Raw genomic sequence first — 22,470 nt, 5'->3', positions numbered from 1 at the left:
ATTAGAGTCTGCCACTTTTAACTACTACACCACACTGGCTCTTTATTTGATATCCACCACCTTTTGTCCATTGCATTCATAAAAATTTACAATTCCAAATAATACCTACAATGCAAAGCACAAAAAGGAAAAGAAGTCAGACAAGAAAGAGATATTAACTCTTAGATAGCTTACCGTAAATAGCCCAAGACAGATTGGCCACTAAGGAAATTGCCAGTGGGCCAATGGCTGGGGTGCTGCCCCTATGGGGCCACCCCAGCCTGGAGTGACATGAGACTTGCCTTATGCATGCTGGCACTGCATGAGGGTGCAAACTGACACTGCAAGCTGGAAGCCCTTGGCAAGCCCATGGTCCTCACCCTGTGTGAGGCAGGTGACTTGTTCACATGGAATGGCCACTGTAGGAGTAATACAGCCAAATTATATTTTGGTCCTGTCGCGGTTCGGGCCGTTAAGTGCCTACACTCTTAGAATGTACCATTTACTGAGAAATGGAGTTATCTATTCAGCGAGACACCACTAGACCGGAATCAACGGTTCCTAGAAACTTGTTATTGTTCCTAGGACATCTCTTGAACACGCCAATAAATTTATAATAATGGACAAGAGTAGAAGTATATATAAAAAACACATTTATTTACATTATACAATATATGCTTTCTGGTTGCAAAGCCTTAAAATATCATATAAGGATAGACATCATTAGTCTTAAACATGTTTATGTAGCAAGTAATCATTCACATTCTCTATGCTTCCATAAAGGAGTATCTTAGTCAGAATATACTCATAAAGTATCCTTAGTGCAATGCACCTTCATTCAGAATATAAGGTTACAGAAATCCTGTCAAAATATGGTTAATTCTTTGGAGAAAGATTTGGTTAGAAGTATCCTAACTTAAACCATTCAAAACATCATAACATTTCTGTACAGAAGACACACTATACCTTGCTGTGCCAATCTGTGTATGTGCATTGTGCCTATCTCACAGAGTACAGAAAGTTTCCTTTCCCTTCAGGAACATTTCTAGTCTCTTGCTCTGAGGAGGTTCAGAAGTCCCTCTGTTAAGTAGAGGACGTTCTGACACAATCTCAGAGGTCTAGCTATTAGCCCTGTGTTCAGGATGCTTCTTAGCATTGGTAAGCCAAATAGGCTTAGTTTGTAAGAATCCATAAATCTGATGGACTCTCAGTGTTCCAATACATGGAAAGATCACTGCACTTAGATTCCCATTCAAAGAATAGGAATTCTAAGGGTCTCTATCCTCTTCTAGGAATAGAGCAGTCTCACAAGAAGACTGTAAGTAAGATATGTTGAAATATCCAGATCTTGATAATTCAAGATATCTCAGAACTACTGTCCACGCAAGAACAGAGTTTCAATGTTTTACATCTCAAGCCTTTTGAGATGGAGGTGCTACACCAGACAGCTGCAGTCTGCCAGTCATACCACTCTAAAGTGCCAGCTGTACTGTGGCTGGTATTTATACAATTTCTAGACCCATTAAGAGTGAAGAGTGTTCCTTTTCCCCTCTTCCTTAGTCTTCAAAAGGGTACCTTTATTCCCCTTTCTTATCCGATACCAGGAGCTTAGTGGCATCTGCTCCTGTCTTATGTCCTTATATGGATTTCCTTTTCTTTCACTCCTCTGTGCTTAAAGTATAAACCCTCATTTCTGAGTTACATGATCACGTTAATTTCTATACCATCCTCTTCGTTAGGACTATACGCATTAAATGAGACTACTTAGAAATCTGTAGCACAACGTTTAACTATATAACTAACAGAACACAATTTTAACTGACATTGTCACTTTGCAAAGTGTTTTGTTTACATTAGTTAGTAGGATTGCATCTAGCAAGATTACAGTAGAGCAAGGAAGCATATTACTCTTATCTTGAGAGAACTTATAATGCCTTTAGGCTATATTTTAAGCACAATTCCAACTATTAATGCACTCTTAGTACATTAAGATATCTTAAGACCTTGAAAAGGCCATTTAAGATTCTGACATCTGGCAGCTAAGTCAGAAAGATGACTTTTACGCTGCCCCTTCAAGGGAAAGCCAGAGTAACTTTAGTAGTTAGCTTTGATAGAGCTAACCTTGAGCTAGCCTGTCAGCATGACACAGACTTTCATTATACATTACACAAACCTCTGTATGTGTATGATGTGTTTAAGCTCTATATGGAATTAATTCTGCACATGTTCACAAGATACCATGATCATGTCAGGGCCTGTCATAGTCCCATGCAGACCGGTGATTCCTTTGAAATGTGGTGTTGGAAGAGAGTATTACAGATAGTGGGGACTGCCAAAAAAACAAATCAGTGGGTTATAGATCAAATCAAGCCTGAAACGACCCTAGAAGCTAAAATGACTAAATTGAGGCTGTCGTATTTTGGCCACATTATGAGAAGACAAGAGTCACTGGAAAAGACAGTCATGCTAGGAAAACTTGAGGGCAGCAGGAAAAGAGGAAAACCCAACAAGAGATGGACTGACTCAATAAAGGAAGCCACAGCCCTCCATTTGCAAGATCTGAGCAAGGCTGTCAAAGATAGGACATTTTGGAGAACTTTCATTCATAGGGTCACCATGAGTCGGAAGCGACTTGGCGGCACTTAACACACACACACACAGACGGGTGAAGGGGATGTCATTGTTCCGTCTCTCCCTTTGAATTGGTAAACTAGCTGTCCAGTGCCACAATTGTGATATTTTATTTATTTATTCCTTCAGTTTCTATGCCGCCCTTTCCCGACCCGTCAGGCTCAGGATGGCTTACATCAGTTCCAACAGCACTTTAAAAACACATTAATTGCAATTTAAAACTAATCAGTGTCTATTTAAAATTTCAGAGGCACCCTTAAAACCATAGCGGGAACCAATCAGAGGAGACAGAATAAGGGAAGAGACAACAACAGGATACCCAAAATAAGGGAGGGGAGGGGAATAAAAATAAGTAAAATAATAACTAAATAAGTAAAAGGGAACAGAAGTTTGGGAGGGAGGGCTGGAATCCCTCACTGTCCTCAACCATAGGTTTGGCAGATGTAATAAGACCTGCTGATTGCAATGTGGTGGTTATTTGCTAGAGATGTGAACTACGGTAATAGTTCCAGGTGGAAATGGACTTTCCCCTGAGAATTAATTTGCTCTTACTTGTTTGGGGAGCCACGTGTACATAAAACAAAGGAAAAAATACCCACAATGCATTCCATCAAGTTATTGTCATACAAGAGAACTCATGGATTCTGCCTGGAATAGGTTCAGGATTTGGTTTTCTTCCTTCTATCTCAAATATTCATTGTAAAAGACGTGTTATTCTATCCCACTGCTTGTGACCGTATCAGGTGAGCTTATCCATCTTTTAAAAATATTCATATCTGATGGCCACTACCACAATGGCTAGTCCTTGAACTGCCTGAGTTTATATACACATATATGTGTGTGTGCGTGTGTGTTTATCAGCAAGTTTAGCTTATGACATCTCCAGCTCACAAACATTACCTGTACACAACAGTAGAGCAGTGTTTGTGTTCCATCTCTAAGGACACATCCCACATGGACTAATCTGCTGAGGAACCCCAACTCAGCTGATACATCACCCCTGCATGTTGCAATAGGTTCTTGGAAAATTCTACACACACTCAGTTCATATACAAGGGAAGACCAGTAGTGGTGGCCAGCCAATCTTCCAGAAGTGTATTCCACCTTTATTTATCTCATTTGGGATCATTTGTTAAACTTCTAATGAATCTAAGGCCTCCTGCTAACTCTGTTTGCAAACTAGTACAATAGTATGGTGAGATATAGCCAGCTTTTTTACTCTGTCTCAGCCAATTCCCTTCCTTACTACAGCTGCCATCTCACATGGATTTGGTCCTTGCAGGTTCCATGATCCTTTTCTGTGCAGTCAAAGAGAAACCTTTTCTTTCATTATTAGCTGAAAAATTTGATTTGTATCTCACTCTATTTGACAAGTTACACTTGTCTTAAATTTCTGTTTTATTTAATGTAAACTTTAACTGGTCATGATGCATACCTATTCTCTCCAGGATCATATGAGCATGTGTACTATATTAGGTTCATTGGAACACAGGCAGGAGAATGCTGCTGCAGTCGTCTTGTTTGTGGGCTTCCTAGAGGCACCCAGTTGGCCACCCTGTGAACAGACTGCTGGACTTGATGGGCCTTGGTCTGACCCAGCATGGCTTTTCTCATGTTCTTAATACCTATGAGTCAAAGGTCAATGTGACTTCATGTACCAAACTGCATGTGGTGATTCTTTTCTCTGAGACAGTATAGCATGCATAGGTTAGAGATGAGTGTGTATCTCTGTTGGTCCATGAATAAATAATATATATGATTATGGTGTTTCCAAAAATAACTACATTAAAGTCTAATCAAATACAAAGGAAGGGTTGAAAACAATGGGTTTTAATCATGTTTACATTGCACCCTATTTCTTTTATAGGTAGCTAAAAACAAATGGAGAACCAAACCAGTGCCTCAGAGTTTATTTTTTTAGGACTTTCCAAGGACCCCCAGCTGCAGATTTTCTTCTTTCTGGTATTCTCCACCATTTACCTACTCACCTTGTCAGGAAACCTGACCATCATTCTGGTCATAAGAATGGACCCATCCCTTTACACACCCATGTATTTTTTTCTATCTCACCTGTCTTTTGTTGACATCTGTTATTCGACTGATATTGTCCCTAAAATGTTGGTGGATCTGATGACCAAGCGGAAGACAATATCCTTCGTCGGCTGCCTTACACAGATGTTTTTCAGCCTTCTGTTGAGTGTCACAGAAGTTTTCATTCTGTCAGCCATGGCTTATGACAGGTACACCGCTGTGTGTCACCCTCTGCACTACGTTGCGATCATGAACAAAACCATATGCACTTACTTGGTGATGGGTGCATGGATAATGGGCTTCCTTTTTGCAATAATAAACACAGTGCCGACATTAAACGTACACTTCTGTGGCTTCCATGAAATCAGCCACTTTAGCTGTGAACTTCCACCACTCCTGAAATCATCTTGTTCTGACATTTTTATGAATAATGTGATTCTTTTTTCTTCTGTTGCAATGTTTGGACTTGGATCTTTCCTACCAACCCTAGTCTCTTATATTCACATAATCTCCACCATTCTGAAGATCCGCTCTGCAAAGGGTAGGAGCAAAGCTTTTTCTACTTGTAGCTCCCACCTCATTGTGGTTGGCTTATTATATATGACGGGGATGTCCCAGTACATGAAACCCAGCAAAGTCTCTTCCATGATATTGGATGAGATCTTCTCCATCCAGTACAGTATTGTGACTCCCATGTTGAACCCTATTATCTATAGTCTGAAAAATAAGGAAGTGAAAAGAGCTCTTGGGAAAATATTTGGACACAAGTAAATACTATACATGATATGTGTTAGATTGATAGAATAATGGTAGAAGTTTGATTTTGGTTTTGAGAGCCAGCATGGTGTAGTGGTTAAAAGCGGTGGACCCTAATCTGGAGAACCTGGTTTGATTCCCCACTCCTCCACTTGAGGGGTGTAGTCTAATCTGGTTTGTTTCTCCACTCCTACACATGAAACCTGCTGGGTTACCTTGGGCTGGTTACAGTTCTCTCAAAACTTTTCAGCGGCACCTACCTCACAAGGTTTCTGTTGTGGGGAGAGGAAGGGAAGGTGATTATAATTCGGTTTGAGTCTCCTTGAAAAGTAGAGGAAATTGAGGTATAAAAACCAACTGTTCTTCTTCTCCTTTTGCCAAAACCCATTCACTGTATTTAGGCACAGTAATCAGATTATAGAGAGACAGCATGGTGTAGAAGTTAAGGTGCCAGACTAGGATCTGGATAACCTACGTTCAAATCCCCACTCTGCCATGGAACTTTCCTCGATGACCTTGGGTCAGTTATATGCTCTCAGTCTCGACCCTGGCAAGTATTTGGATGGGAGACCTTTAAGTAATACTAGGGGTATGATACAGAAGCAGGCAATGGCATACCACCTCTGAATATCTCTTGCCTTGAAAACCCTACGGGGTCACCATAAGTCAGCTGTGACTTGATGGCCAAAAAAACAATCAGATGATACAGTGAGAACCTCTATTCTGTCCTTGGAATTGTTGAATTGACCAGAGAACTACAGACATAAAGTGTAGCTCCGTATGTGATGTTCAGTTTTGTTTCCCTTCTGCAGCAATTCTCCATCTTGGCTCACAATCATTCAAAGCAAAAATAAAAGAATAAATAAATACTTGTCTGGTCTACTCCACTTCACAGAACACACAACTTCTCCACTTTCTTAGCTCTTCAAAAAAGCATAGTTTTCCCCTCCTCTGCAGGCCATTTTCTGAAAATTCTTGTTGTTTCAGTTATGTTTTGGGGACCCTAAGTTGGGTGGAAATAAAATCAACAAATATTGGGTTGGATCTGGCCAGCCTTTCAGCTGGAAAAAAGGGACAAAGGATCCCCTTTGACCACAAAAAAGACTATGCTGGTGATTATGGAATCTGCATTGATAAAAGTATGTAAAGAGGATAATTGGTAAGACTGACCTAAACAGCAGACTGGATCCAAACCATGACATTCTCCCATCCACAATATTCCACATTTCATGACTTCTGTTATGTCCCCTTACTACTCCATGCCTCTTGATTAGCTGCTGAGATTTCATTTTGGCCACAGAATGCTCCTAATGTGGGTTTCCTAGTAATTTTCTTTGCCCAGTCATTGATAGATCCAAAAATGAATGTGATTTACTGGTTTCCCCAGACCATAACTTGCTCAGGGGGAATTTGTCTAGTGGTATTCATTGTGAAGAGTTTGGTAGTCAAAGTAACAAAAGAAAAGGCCAAATAACAATAATGATGTACCGTATATACTCGGGTATAAGCCGACCCGAGTATAAGCCGACCCCCCAAATTTGAGGCCAGAAAAGGGAATTTCTTATTGACCCGCGTATAAGCCGAGGGTCAATAAGAAATTCCCTTTACCAGCAATGCTGCGCTCTAAAATGGCGGCCGCCATTTTAGAGCGCAGGGCCCCTGCCCCAGGTCGCCCCCCCCCCGGCCTCCGGGCCCTCCCAACCCACCCCAACCCACCCCGAACCCAGTGCCATCCAAGGGGGGAGGGGGAAGAGCCCCTGAACACCCTACTTACCTGAAGAGGCGGCGAATCGGCGGCGGCGGTACGGCCTTCCTGGGCTAGCAGGAGGCCCCTGCCGGCCGGAGGAAGGCGCCCAGGCGCGTGGTCGGCGGCTGCGCGGCCGGCGGGGGCCTCCTGCCTGCGCAGGCAGGCCCCTCCCGGCCAGAGGGAGGCTGCCAGGCGCGCGGCCAGCGGCGCCGCGGCCGGCGGGGGCCTTCGCAAGGCCCCTCCCGGCCAGAGGGAGGTGGCCAGGCGCGGCCGGCGGTGCCACGGCTGGCGGGGGCCTCCTGCCTGCGCAGGCAGGCCCCTCCCGGCCAGAGGGAGGCGGCCAGGCGCGCGGCCAGCGGCGCCGCGGCCGGCGGGGGCCTTCGCAAGGCCCCTCCCGGCCAGAGGGAGGCGGCCAGGCGCGGCCGGCGGCGCCGCGGCCGGCGGGGGCCTCCTGCCTGCGCAGGCAGGCCCTTCCCGGCCAGAGGGAGGCGGCCAGGCGCGCGGCCGGCGGCGCTGCGGCCGGCGGGGGCCTTTTGCCTGCGCAGGCAGGCCCCTCCCGGCCAGAGGGAGGCGGCCAGGCGTGCGGCCAGCGGCGACGTGGCCGGCGGGGGCCTCCTGCCTGCGCAGGCAGGCCCCTCCCGGCCAGAGGAAGGCGCCTGGGCCCGGCGGCGGCAGTGATGGAGGTAAGTTCCCCCCTCCCTCCTCCCTCCTCCCCCCTCCCCCCTCTACCGTATTGACCCGCGTATAAGCCGAGTTCGGCTTTTTCAGCCCTTTTTTTTGGCTGAAAAACTCGGCTTATACACGAGTATATACGGTAATGCAAAAAATGTTCTGCAAAAATCGACATCTCTGCTCCTATACTTTATAAAACTCCTGTGTACATATCCTGAATTTCTGTTGGTCACAAACATTTGGTGTACACCCCTAGTGGTAAGCAGGGAAGGGAAACAGCAGATGAGTGAATGCCAGCACAATCATGTTCACATGTATGGACAAAAGATTTGTAGCTCAGGTGAGAAACTCCTCCAAAACTGTAGTGACATTCTTTCCATTTTGGGAGAAATCTGGCAGTCCTACCAAAGGGCCCCTGAGAAGTGATGTCCAAGAGAAGGTGTGGGTAATGGAATATCTGTGCAATGGGTTAGATCAAGCCAGATGATGGCTAGTGAAAAAAGAAGGAGAGTCCCCTTTGACCACTAAAACAGGCTATGCTATGAGTGATGGGATCTTCATGGATAAAAGCCAAGAGGTATGGGCTATATACTGAGGAGAATTGGTGGACATTGACTTAAAATGTGGCTGGATTGATTCCATTGTCTATTGGGAGCCATATCATATCATTTTTTTTTGGGGGGGGACTGGTTGGACCTAACCCACTTTGCTAAAAACTGAAGCTCATATAGTGATTAGGATTAATGTTTTGGAGGCTAGGTATCATAAACATCTGGTTTATGATTATTTGACGATAAATTTAAGTGAATCATAGTGAAATGAGTAGCCTACCTTCAGAATCAACATTACTTGAAAAGAATATAGGTTGGATTCAATCAGCTTTTCTGCTAGTATAAAAGGAAGAAGGGGTCCCCTTTGATCACCCAAAAAAGCTATGCTGGAGAACATGGCATCCACATGTACAAAACCACATAGGATGGGGACTGTAGTAATGGAAATTTTTTTGGTGAGACAAAGCAAAAAAAGCTGGTTGGATATGACCCTGTAAATATTTTTGCCTTTACAATTAAAGCGAGAACAAGAATTGTGGTGCTTCAAAATTTAAAAGATTTATTGTGTCATGGGCTATGTTGATTAGAGACCACTCCATCAGTATTCCCTTTCTATCAATGCATATATTGAAAAAAAGACAATAATATAAAAGTCCCTTGCAGGCTGGATTCTCAGTACTCCCAGTACTGGGGATGCAATGCAAACACACTGGGTTGGATCCAGATTTTATGCTGGGGGAAAAGAGAAAGGGGAGCTGTGCCCATCAAAAAAACAAACACACACACACACACACACACACAACTGTGCAGGAGATCATGGGACCTGCATGATCAGGAGCCATGTGTGAGAGGGGCTGCAATAAAGAGATGAATTGAGCTTTATTAAATGGAAAAGGTGATTAGATCCAACTTGTTTTCAGACTCTTGCTCCAACCAGAGATAAGATTATACTAATAAACCAAATACAACAGCAACAGACCAAAAAAATTCAAAGGCTCCAAGCACTGCAGCACCCACCCAACTTTGCCAAATTATACTTTACCATTGCATGTAGAAACAAGCAAACTGATCGTGATAAAGGGAAGCCAAAGAGGTAAATGATGAAATTTATTAATTAGTTATTTAAATTGATATAATAGGAATGGCTTTAGAAAAAAAAACCACATAAAATAAATCAAGGTGTTGTTGTTTTTTTGAAGAAAGCAATAATATAATCTAATTCTTTCTTTATTTGATCAATTAATAAAATTTATATCCTACCTTATCTCTTTAGACTCAAGGATTTTTACACCCTCCATTTAACTCTGTTCCATACATGCAAATTTAATCTGCATCTCTAGTTCAGTTCCCATTTTTATACTACTTGATTGCTCTGCAAGCATACACTTCATCCCAATTGCTTTCTGCAGGGCATCTTTGACCTCCTTGTTTCTCGAGCAGTAAATGATTGGGTTTAGCATGGGGGTGATCACAGTGTAGAACATGGATATGACTTTGTTGAAGTTCACAGAATCCACTGAAAAGTCGGATGTTGGACGCACATACATGAACTTCAGGGTGCCATAGAAAATAGTCACCACAGCCAAATGAGACCCACAAGTTGAGAAAGCTTTTTGGAGCCAAGAAGCGGAGGGAATTTTCAAAACAGTAATTATGATGAAGATATAAGACACCAAAATGAGGAAGAAAGAAGTAACAATGACACTGGTGGCTACCATGAAAATGGACAGTTTGGCTTCATGTGGGTTTAAGCAAGAAAGTTGCAGTAAAGGGGGTACATCGCAAAAGAAGTGGTTGATCTCATTGGGCCCACAAAATGGCAGCCTACAAATTGAGACAGGTGCTGGAATGTTGATAATGACAGCAGCAACCCAAGAACACACAGCCAATTGACGGCAAACCTTGTTATTCATGAGAGTTGGATAGTGCAGAGGATTGCATATGGCTAAGTAGTGATCATATGCCATGACTGCGAGAATGAAACATTCTGCTGTACCTAGAGTAATAAAGATGTAGAGGTGGGTAATACAACCAGCATATGTGATAGATCCATTTTTGTCTAAGAAGACTTCCAGCATCTTGGGAACAATATTAGAGGTGTACCATATCTCCATTATTCCTACCAAGGTGTTAGCCAAATTGCTCTTTGAATGGGGAAATTAGCTGAGCAATTGGAAACTATAATATTTATAAAGCAGGAAGCAACCTTTGTATACCAGAGTCCGTATTCTGTGACCTTAGAATAATGACAGAGACAGGGATTCCAAATTAAGAGAGTTTATGTATTCAAACATTCAATGATGCAACACAAACATACAGAGAATCTAGGAATTCAAAAGAGAGGAGAGTAGAGATGGATGCCAATTTGGCAGGAGATCGTTGGTGGGGTAATACTGCACCTTTTCCTGTAGAGGAGTTGTCCCAAGTTACAGTAGACTAAGACAGAGGAAAATAGAGAGAGGGCAAGGGCAAGGGGTTCCCATGGGCTCAACCAGCAAGGCGGGAGGGAGCATGGTCAGGCTGTGCAAACCTAAACCAACAGAGTAACGACAAATATGTCAGGGAAAGACCTAAGGTAATGCTATGGGTGTGGGCGACCCCAGCTATACTGTTTCTCTGGGGGCGGGGTGACTGGATTACCCCTTCGATGTTCCCAGGTGACAAAAGGTGACAAAAGATTTAATGTTCGGCTACCGGGGTGCTTAGGTTGGAATTTGGAAATCTATTCTAATTCTAGTGGCTTGTGCAACCCGGGAGGAACCGGGAGCTTCTTGCTGATGGGCTTAACGATCCTAAACAATAGGCGCGATCTTACTAACGTCCAGAGATCGCAATCTCGCATAGCTGGAAGAACGAGTCATTGTTATCTTAATGTCTCTGAATGGCTTAGCTTAAGCAGTTCAATGATGCAAGGGGGGGATGCAGATGCAGGCTACGTGCTTGTGCGCTTTCTCTGACATGGCTTCTCCTGGAACGGAGGTGCACAGGAACATGGCATCTCTCGAGTTCATTGGAGGTTTGCTCTGGCCTTGGTTGCTCAGCTGCCAGCTGCTCGGAACACACAGGAGCGGTCGTGTCAGTTTCGCTGGCACGCGCACAAGCATTCCCTGTAGCGTTTAGGGCAGGCGCACGGCTGGAACAGGGCACACACGTATGCTGTTTACGGGTGCCATGACCAGTTCGGGAGATAGGCAACCCATTTGCTTACAATTGGTTTTGTAGAATATAAAACAATTGTAGCTATTAACACAGTGTTTGCAGTTGTAAAAAGGTTCTTTGATTGTGTGTTCTAGGAACTACTTGAGAGAACAAAGGAACCATAGGTGGTTCTGGTGATAACACACCAATCAAATTGTGGGGGGAGAGCTATCTGAAGTGGTCATATCTGTCTAGGTAGTTTGTTCTGAGATATAATCTGTTGTTTGTAAACTCTGGCAAGAGTATGGGTGCAGGGAGAAACCGTGACTCAGTGATAGTGCATCTGCATTCAATGCAGAAGATCCCAACTTCAATCCCTAGAATCTCCAGTTAAAAGTATTAGGTACTTGCTGATATGAAAGAGCTCTACCTGAGACCCCAGAGAGCTGCTACCAGTCAGAGTAGATAATACTGACCCTGATAGACAAATAGTCTGGCTCAGTGAAATTCATGTATGTGGATTCATGTATGTACTCCTATTTGGTGAAATACAATTATTACACACAATCCCTCATGAGTTCATTATTCCCATATTATACAGCTCACCTAAATAGGCTGCTTGAATGAGCAGTTATTTCCTTCAGGCCAAGTACTACCATGATTTGAAGGAAAACAGCGAAAAGAGTTGTGTCTCTATTTTGTCAACAACAACAAAAACAACAGCATATGTTCCACCATTTGTGGATCTTGCATAGCATGAATTCTTGTTTCATCTCCTGCTGCAGTCCACTGAGCCTCTTTTTGTTTTGTTCTGTTCCTGGAACTCACTGGATCCTCAGGAACAGCATAAGGGACAATATGGGAGGATGGAATTGGCAGAAATCCCCCCTCTACTCAAGTGCCCAGGGTAATAATATCCATTAATCAGTACATGTAATTTTCAATGTTGTTCAATTTATGGAAACTTAAATCCAGAGATTGGGGGCATGGAGAGACAAGACAGATATTTCTACAAACCTGAGAAAGCCCCAAGTTTTCAGAAAAATATGAAATCTTAAGGAAAAGTGAGGGAGCTGAAAGTCCCCCCAAATGATATAAGTAGCACCTGTTGCTTGAAGAAACAGATGTCCTCGGTGCCAGGTAACTATAATAGTATTGCCAACCTTAGAAATAGTTTCTGTCAGTAAAAGACAGGGGGAGAGGTCAGTTTCCAGGGCTTTTTTGGGCTTTTTATTAAAGACTCATTGGACCAGATCTGTCAGTAACCACCGGGTGACTTGCTACTACACATCTTGCATCACTCACCCATGTCCAGCTGTTTGCTACTGTGCAACAACAGCCACCCCACGAAAGCCAGTGTGGTATAGTATTTAGAGTTTCAGCCTACAATCTAGGAGATTCAGGTTTAATTCCATTCCCCAGTCTTCTGTGGAAGGTCATTTGGTGTCTTTGGCTCAGTGGCATGCTCTCAACCAAACCTACCTCACAGGGCTGCAAGAGAACAAAATGTTAGGGCTGTCAATTCGGTTCGGTCCGAACTGAAAATCAACCGAATTTCCCCTGATTCGGTGATTTTCTGTTCGGACGGATCCGAACACAAAACTGGCGGGCAACCGGGGGGGCCGAATTCAGCGAGTTCAGGAGTTCGTGAATAAATTCGGCCAATTCGGCCCCCCTTCAGGGGAGCCCGCTGGGAGGCGCAGGTCAGTTTAAAGGGCAGCCCGCCCCCCTTCAGCGGGCTCCGCTGGAGAGGCACGGGCTGCCCTTTAAACTGACCTGCGCCTCCCAGCTGGGAGGCTCAGATCAGTTTAAAGGGCAGCCCGAGCCTCTCCAGCGGAGCCTGCTGAAGGGGGGTGGGCTGCCCTTTAAACTCATCTGCGCCTCCTGTCCGGGAGGCACAGATGAGTTTAAAGGGCAGCCCGCCCCCCTTCAGCGGAGCCCGCTGAAGGGGGGCGGGCTGCCCTTTAAACTCATCTGAGCCTCCCAGCTGGGAGGCGCAGATGAGTTTAAATGACAGCCCGCGCCTCTCCAGCAGAGCCCGCTGAAGGGGGGCGGGTTGCCCTTTAAACTGATCTGCGCCTCCCAGCTGGGAGGCTCAGATCAGTTTAAAGGGCCCCCGCGCGCCTTCAGGGAATCCCTGAAGGCGCGCTTCGGCCGAATTTTCCCCTGAACTCCGGATCCCCCCGAATTACCGGGGATCCGAAGCGGGGGAGTTCGGACTTCGGCACGTACCGAACCCACAAGGGTCAAATTCGGCCGAATCCGAACTGTACCGAATTTTTTTTTGACAGCCCTACAAAATGTACTTCTTCATCAAACAGATCTTACAAAAAATTAGCATATACTAACCTTTGCTTAATTTTGAATGACCAGAAACCTGGCTTCAGTTCTATTTTATGCTTTTGGAGTTTTTCATTCAAATATGGTTAGAAAAACAAAAAAACAAACATTTCTAAATATCATTGGAAGATGTCGAGAGAGCTCCTAAGCATAACACTAGGTCATTTGAATGTTGTGCTGGCTTCAGAGAGAGAGAGACAATTCATTCAGAGGTGTCAGAAAAGGTTGTAGAGAATTGACAGTGCTTCTTTTATTTCCATCTAAGTGACAAAGAGGAAGAATTGTGGTAAATTTAATGCCTGAAACAACACATCTCAATACTCTCTGGGAGCTTTGATTTCCATGGAGGACTGAGAAATAAGTAACTTATTGTGACCCACTTAATTGGGCTGGTAAAGCATCAGTAAAAGGGAGATGCCCAAGTGTATACCTTAACTGCTCTGCAAAGCTGTTTGTTGCTCACAAAATTGGCAGCCCATTCCTGAGGGAGAGGGCTGAGCTGGTGGTTGGAGGCAGAGCAGCTGAGCCACCTCCAAAGGAGGATTCACACCCCCATGGAAGCCGAAATGCTGCCCTTACCCTCAAGCCCCGTGGAGCCGCTCCATAGGGTTCCACAGGGTTAATCCACCAAAAAAGGTGGCGTAACTCGAGGTGTGGGCAAAGGGGGCGTTCCTGGCCTGAAAGGGGTTAGGAAGCTGCCTAAAGGCAGCTCCTCCCCTGGACTGCCCCTGGACTGCCCTGGGAACGCCCCCCGGGAAGACGGTGCATGGAAGTGTGCCATCAGGACACTGGTGGGAGGCTGAGTCGGCGTCCCAGGGCTGTGCTGCCGCAGCAGTGCAAGAAGGGCTGCATTAGCAGACCCTTGCGCACCTCCCAAGGACTTTCAGCCCTCAAGCTCAGGAATGGGCTGTTAATGACAATTAGTGGAATTAGTAGATGGTGCATCAGATACAAACAATAAAGCAGCCAAACAATCAATGCTACTGTAAAGCCACAATTACTACCATGTGGCTTTTCAAGTCTAAAAAGATTTCATGCCATACAATACCAACAAATGTTTGTTAAATCTAAAGCTTATTTTGTGTGAACATACAGTGATTGTCATATAAAACTGAAGCAGGACATGCTTTGAAAGCCTGTACTGTGGAATCTCAAAATGCAACAGAAATCTGGAGAGAATTTGAATATAATTTTAATTACGAGTTCTTAAGTGTTACAATACTTAGAAGTGCATACATGGTTAGTTGATAGAAAGATGACAACAAAACATTCATCACACTAAAGAGTGACAGGAAGAGAAAACAATCTGTGCAGATCTGGCAGAGGTACATATAGGAAAATCTACATAGAAACAGGGGGGAAAGCTAGTCAGGCTGCTTCTATGCCTAAATTCTTTACTTGCACTTAATCTCATGTGTGTAACTTTGCATCGGGTTAGGCTGGGCTTCTAAGGAAGCAATTATGTAAATCAACTTTTTGAGCTCCTCTTGAACTCCAGTACCATTGCTTTATTATCATTGTCATCTCTAATTCATTATCCCACCTGAAATGCTGCTTGATTTTGGCGACAGCAGACAGTTCCCCCTGAGTGCTTTCTGCAGGGCATCCTTGACCTCCTTGTTTCTCAAGCAGTAAATGATTGGGTTTAGCATGGGGGTGATCACCGTGTAGAACATGGATATGACTTTGTTGAAGTTCACGGAATCCACCGAAAAGTCGGATGTCGGACGCACATACATGAACATCAAGGTGCCGTAGAAAATAGTCACCACGGCCAGATGGGATCCACAAGTCGAGAAGGCTTTTTGACGCCCAGAAGAGGAGGGGATTTTCAAAACAGTGATTATGATGAAGATGTAAGATACCAGTATGAGGAGGAAGGAACTGACAATGACACTGGTGGCCACAATGAAATTAGACAGTTCGGCTTCATGGGGTTTAATGCAAGAAAGTTTCAGTAAAGGGGGTGCATCACAAAAAAAATGATTGATTTCATTTGGTCCACAAAATGGCAGCCTACACAGTGAGACTAGTGGTGGAATATTGATAATAAAAGCACCAACCCAAGCACATACAGCCAACTGAAGACAAACTTTGTTACTCATGAGAGTTGGATAGCGCAGAGGGTTGCATATAGCTAAGTAGCGATCATATGCCATGATTGCGAGAATGAAACACTCTGCTGTGCCAAATGTGATAAGAAAATAGAGCTGTGTGATGCAGCCTGTGTATGTGATAGTTTTGTCTTTATCGAGGAAGACTTCTAACATCTTGGGAACAATATTAGAGGTATACCATATCTCTAGGAAGGAGAAGTTGCTGAGGAAAAAGTACATGGGAGTGTGGAGACGTTGGTCAATGTGCACTATGCTAATAATGATGAGGTGTCCACACAAGGTCAAGATATAGACAGTCAACCCAAGAAAAAAGAGGAGAAGTTGAAGTTTCTTCAGAGCTGGGAACCCCAAGATGATGAAGTGGGTTACTGTAGTTATATTCCCAGTGATCATGGTGACATAATTTATACTCTATGGGAAAGAGACATTTCAAACCTTTAATAACAGAGTACTGGTCATTGTGATGACTAAAATATGCTTAAATGATACAGCACAGCTTATCTATTATGTTTTATCATGCTCTTTCTCCAGGGAGCTCAGGGTGACACATTTAGTTTTCCCTATTCTTTGCTACCCTCTCAGCAATATTATGAAGCAGATTTAGCTGAGTGAGAGTGAATTGTGAATTTCCTGCATTGTGCAGGGGGTTGGACTAGATGACCCTGGTGGTACCTCCCAACTCTATGATTCTTTGACTGGCTCAAAGTTGCCAGGGGTATGACAGGGAAACCCAATTTTTTTGCTTTCAAGTTCATCCTGGGCATCTCCAGCTGAAGGAGCTCAGGAATTTGGATAGAGCCACCTATGCCTGAAACTGAACTTCAAGGGATAATGGGGACTTGAGCCATGTCCAAAGCACTAACCACCCCACCATGTGTGGCTGTCAGCATATGACCTTTCAAATAGTTTTCTGGGATTCTTGACTGCAGAGGACTAGATTAAAGGGAAAAGACAGAGATGGGGGGAAATGATAAAAAGATATGAAGTGCATAATCATTTAGTCAATGAGGATTATTAGGAATGTAAATCTAATAATAGCATTACAATACATTTTTAAATTAGACATGTTTCATCAAATTGCAGATTAACATTGGGAGGGAGGCTGAGAAATAACAGCTGGATGGAAACCATACTGAGAGTTCACAGTAAGAGAAGATTTGAGGCAGTGGCCTCCTTCATGTCCCCCATTCTTTTTAAATACACTGTACCACCATTTGATTCATTTTCTTTCCTCTGGACATCTGTTGATTGCTCACCAGAAAGGGCTCTCAGTGAAAGAAAGATCTTAGAAAGGATCTTAAGTTTCTGCCATTCTCTTTCCTTTCTTTTACTGAATGAAAAAAAAATCAAATTCCCTTCACCAAGTATTAATAATATTGAAAATAGATTTTGTAACACAGTTCCAGAAAATGGCTACCAAAAAGTAAAATATCATGAAACATTTCAATATATTACACACACACCCATCAAGTCACAGTTGACTAAGGCAACCCTGTAGGGTTTTCAAAGTAAGAGATATTCAAAGGTGGTATGCCATTGCCTTTGCATCTCAACCCTGGAATTCCTTGGTGGTCTCCCAACCAAATGCTAGCCAGGGCTGACCACGTTTTGGTTCTGAGGTCTGATGAGATTGGTCTAGCCTGCAGTATCCCGGTCAGGGCAATATGTTACTTACCTTCGTATAATTCTGAATGATTGGAAATTTCACTGCTGTGCTTCCTTCCCTCTTCTCACGTATTACTAGAGAATCAAGAATGGAAACAAAAAAAATTTTTTTGGGAAGCAATAAGATGACTTCAAGATATAAAAGTAGGCTATGTGGATATAGAACTGTGTCACTGAGTCCTATGATTCAAGGTGATGTTTTGAAAAATGTCACGAAGCACATGATGGCGCATCCTGTACCTTGACCAAAGTGATAATAACAGTGGGAAATATAATTTCTTCCACTGCATATCTCAATTCTCATCGGGAGCTTTGGTTTCCACAGAGGACTGATACTCTAATGAGATCCTCCCTGACTCAGATAATTAGGTTGGCAAAACTTTTGCAGTGGGGGGGGGGCAGATATTCATAGATATAACTTTTTTAGTTGTGTGGATTCTATTTTGCAGGAGGGGGGGGGTTCTGGCCAAAAAAAGAACAAACACTTCCTCGAATGGGGATGTCACGAAATCATGCATGGATGAGGAGGTCCCTAATCCAGCTTTTCAATCAGCTTTTTCTGTAAATGAAAGACAGAGAAAGGGTGCCTTGTGACCACCCAAAAACTTCCAGGTGAGGCCTGGAGATCTTCAGACTACAGAAAACAGTTCCTCTGGAAAATATGGCTGCTCTGGAAGGTGAAATCTATGGCATTGTACCTTGCTGAGGCCCCTCTCCTTCTCAAATCTCACCTTCACCTGGGTCCACCCCCAAATCCCAAGGGATTTCCCAACCCAGAGTTAGCAACCCTTCCAAAAGGTTCATGCTCAGGATCATGAGATCTGCAAGGCCAAAAGCTGTTTGAAGGAGTAGTAAGAAGGAGATTGGAGTAAGATTGAGCAAAAAAGCTGGCTGGATACCACTCAAGATATCACTGGTTTGTCAGAGGGAAAGGAGTTTGTCATAAGGAAAGGAGTACACAAATGGGGAGGGTGTGTAACTCAGCAGTAGATAGGGTTGCCAACCTCCAGTGGTGGCAGGAGATCTCCCGCTATTGCAGCTGATCTCCAGGCAACAGTTCACCTGGAGAAAATGGCTGCTTTGGAAGGTGTGCTCTATGGCATTCTACACCACTGAAGTCCAGCCCCTCCCTAAACTCCTTTAGCTTTCTCAGGCTCCACCCCTAAAATATCCAGGCATTTCTCAACCTGAACCTGGGAACCCTAGTAGTAGAGCATATCCTTGGTACATGCAGAAGGCCACAAAGGCAATTCAGCAATAGAATCATCGACTTTAGGGGGAGGAGGCCTCATCTTCAATAGTGGTTTTTAAGAAGATGCTGGGCAGGCATTTTTTTGTGGAATATCCATTTGGATTTCCTGTACTGAGCAAAAGGTCAGACTAGTGAAAGTAATGGCTGGTTAAATGAGTTTCAGAAGGGTTTAGGTCACTGAATTTTGAACACTGAATGACAGTGAATGATTCCTGTACTGTTTAACAGGGTCTCATTAATCTACATAGGATTGCCAGGTTCCTCTTTGCCATTGGTGGGATATTTTTGGGGTGGAGCCTGAGGAGGGCAGGGTTTGGGGAGGAGAGGGACTTCAATGCCATAGAGTTCAATTGCCAAAGCGGCCATTTTTCTCCAGGTGATCTGATCTCTATCGGATGGAGATCAGTTGAATTAGCAGGAGATCTCCTGCTACTACCTGGCAGTTGGCAACCCTAAATCTACAACATGTTTGCATGTGTGTGACTGTGCTTGTGTGTGTGTGGAGAAAGAGAGAGAAAGGGTTGGATTTAACCAACGTTTCCACAGGTGAAAGAGGAGGGGTCACCTTTGACCTTCCAAGAGCTATGCTGATCACAGGATCTGCATTTAAACAAAAGCCATATGGAACGGGGGCTGAAGTCAGGAGGAAAATTGGATGAGATTGGGTTAAAAAAAAAGAAACACCTGGCTGGATCCAACTCATAAAGTTGTTGCTTCTTTAATTCCATGCCTGCTTTCTGTAGTATTCTGCCTGGATGTGAACTTTATTTCAATAAAACCATTCTAAGCAATAGTATGCTTGTGACTGAGAAAGGTTCTAACCTTTCTAATAGTGAAGCTAATTTATCCTTCAATGAGGATAAATTCCTACATATAATTAACTGCACAGAAGATCTGAGTATTTTAAAAACTTTTTAAAAGCCATAGTCTCCTCATAGGTGTCTTCTTTAGAGTTGTTATAGTGTAGTAGTAATTAGATCCTCACTCGGTCCATAGAAGCTTGCTGGGCGGTCTTGGGCCCATTACAATGTCTCATCCTAACCTACCCCACCATTTATTTCATTTTATTTAAGTTACTTCATTTATACAAGCATATATTCCCAATGGGGACCGAAAGTGGTTTATGGCCTTCTCTCCTTCTCCATGTTATTATGTTGCACTTAGCTCAACTCTGCTGAGTAGACAAAGGTAATGCCCAGTCCATGAGGGGTAGGAATTGGACTTGTCTTGGTTTCTTCTAGAAACTTCTACAAGTTAAGACATTACTCCTGATGGAATACAAAAGTGTCTCAGGATGTTTTACTGTAGTTAAGATGGAATGAACAACTACCATGAACTCAAAAGTTGGCAAATTCTAAGTCGGGGCGGGGGGTGCTTTGATTTTTTTCTTGTTTGCTCATTTCTGCTACAAGATAGAATTTGTCCTTTTGAGCAGTGTCATTACAAATAAAGGCCTGCAAGAATATCATTGTTGCTCTCTGATGACATCATAATTTTTAAAAAAATTAACCAGATTTCTGAGGATATGCACAGTGAAAATGAAGGCCTTTTGCCACTCATTTACTACAATATCAGATGAAGAGACTCTTGCTTTTCCCAGTGGAAGGTAGTAGCTTTGAAACAGCAAGGAAGATAAATAACTACCAAGGGAATTTATTAGCAGTTTAAGTTTTTCACAGTAGCAGGCTCACAATATGCCTTCTTTGCCATCTAGATAGTCTGTGCGGTCAGTGGAGGACCAGCCCATTGTGACCTTTTTCAGAACTCATGGTGACCATTGAGGTCACTGTTTTTGAATAAAGAATCTGGTTTTCACTTGGGTTCATTAAACACCTCCTGAGCACTAGATGCCAAATAATTGAATGAATAAAAGAGGACCCAAGTGTGTGGTTCACTTGTGAGAAATACAGAGTCTAATTATCCTGCGGAGCAACAAGTTTCTTCTTGCAGGGTTATCAAAAGGGCATCTCTGATCAAGTAGCAATGATGAGGAATGATGCAAAGAATTGTAGAATTGCCAGTGTGCTTTGTTTATGGGAAGATGTAACACCTCATTAGATTGTTTCTCTAGAGCGTGATTAGTATGTTAGATGGATGAAGTCCCTTCTCACCATACTGTACCTCTAATTGCTTGTTATACACTGATCTTCTTGGGAGGGGGGAAACTTTAGTCCATGCTTTGAAATAGTCAAATAATGACTTGCAGTTGTGCCACAGAATCTTAAAATTATACACACAATATACATGTGATTGGATCTAATCATGTTTTTTATTGATGCAAACCAGAGGATGGGTCCCCTTTGTTCAGCCCAAAAGGCTCTGTTGGGCAAAAGAGCTTTGTGAACTCAACTAGGCATAATCACATAATTAAGCCAATGCAATTAATTTTAATGGGAGAGAGTTAGGCATATGCAAATGTCTCTCGTTGAAATCAGTGGCATTTGAATTGAGAATTCCTACCCTATACCCTGCAACATTTCAAAGGTGAAAGTAGGAACACTGTTGTGCTTGAGTGAGTCCAGAGATGGATCTTGGGGATGGAGTGGAACCCATAAGCCCACAAGTGTATGTTCAGGGCCTTTGCCAGCTCAAAGGGTTAAATGGGTCAGGGCCAGTTTGGGAACTTAACATTGCCTGGAGCAAAACCAAGTGAGTGCCCCTTGTAATTAGGGTAGCCAACCTCCAGGTACTAGCTGGAGATCTCCTACTATTACAACTGATCAGTTCACCTGGAAAAAATGGCCCCTTTAGCAATTGGACTCTATGGCATTGGAGTCCCTCCCCTCCCCAAACCTCACCCTCCTCACGCTCCACCCCAAAAACCTCCAGGTAATTCCCAACCTGGAACTGGCATATCTACCTGTAATGCTGTGAGCTATCCCTGAAGAGGCTACTCAGCCAGTGTTCCATTGCCTCTTCCCACAATGCTACCAACCAGCAGTGTGGTAAAAGGTAACTGGTGAGATGACACATCATCATTGCTGCTGATGAGTCCAAGCCAAGTGTCTCTCCAGTGCTGGCAGATCTACTGGAGTTTGGATGTGCTTGCTCCTAGTTGCCAGCTGCCCTCCAGGGCACCAGCCCATTAGGAAAATTTCCCAGTATCTTAAATGGCCAATCCACACTTGATTCAAATAGGTAGACCATGGTAGAAAATGGATGCAGACAACATAGTTCAGACCACAAATAGTCCTCCAGTGGAAGCCTGTATAGTATATGCAGAGACGAAAAAAAATCTATGGTTTCCATAGAGTTATTTTTGTCTTTTGAGGGACATGCTAGAGCATCAACGTCGCTTCTGGGTTTACCTCAGAAGGGACATTATTGTGCCACCTTGAGCTGGCCTGTTTCCCCCGCCAGCCAGATGAGGGGCAGTGGGCAGGCCTGATCATTGGCAGGCAATTTTCTGCCATTAACGGGCACCTGGCCACCTACCAAATATCCAGGATTTTCCCAACCAAGAGTTGGCAACCCTGTGAGACCTGACATCTGTAATAATAAAAGGTCCATCTGTCTGTCCATAAAGCTACGCTCCTCAAAGCAGGCCACTGTCTTCAATATTATTGTGGGATTTGCTGTGCCAAACATGAA

General features: G+C 43.7%; 3 protein-coding genes across 3 annotated transcripts; 1 reads left to right on the top strand and 2 right to left on the bottom strand.

Annotated features, from left to right (window-relative positions):
* Positions 1 to 4,491: 4,491 nt before the first annotated feature.
* Positions 4,492 to 5,412, top strand: LOC130489692 (olfactory receptor 5A2-like). The gene has a single exon (XM_056863470.1). It carries the CDS (start codon positions 4,492 to 4,494, stop codon positions 5,410 to 5,412), a length of 921 nt encoding a protein of 306 aa, XP_056719448.1.
* A 4,253-nt stretch (positions 5,413 to 9,665) lies between these two features.
* LOC130490668 (olfactory receptor 11L1-like) lies at positions 9,666 to 10,481 on the bottom strand. The gene has a single exon (XM_056864480.1). It carries the CDS (start codon positions 10,479 to 10,481, stop codon positions 9,666 to 9,668), a length of 816 nt encoding a protein of 271 aa, XP_056720458.1.
* A 4,890-nt stretch (positions 10,482 to 15,371) lies between these two features.
* Positions 15,372 to 16,361, bottom strand: LOC130490667 (olfactory receptor 6-like). Its single transcript, XM_056864477.1, has one exon. The coding sequence runs from the start codon at positions 16,353 to 16,355 to the stop codon at positions 15,372 to 15,374; it is 984 nt and encodes a 327-aa protein (XP_056720455.1). The 5' UTR covers positions 16,356 to 16,361.
* Between the last annotated feature and the right edge of the window lie 6,109 nt (positions 16,362 to 22,470).

The sequence above is a fragment of the Euleptes europaea genome, chromosome 18 (genome assembly GCF_029931775.1).
Source record: "Euleptes europaea isolate rEulEur1 chromosome 18, rEulEur1.hap1, whole genome shotgun sequence".
Classification (NCBI taxonomy): Eukaryota; Metazoa; Chordata; class Lepidosauria; order Squamata; family Sphaerodactylidae; genus Euleptes; species Euleptes europaea.
This window is presented reverse-complemented; position numbering and strand designations above follow the sequence as displayed.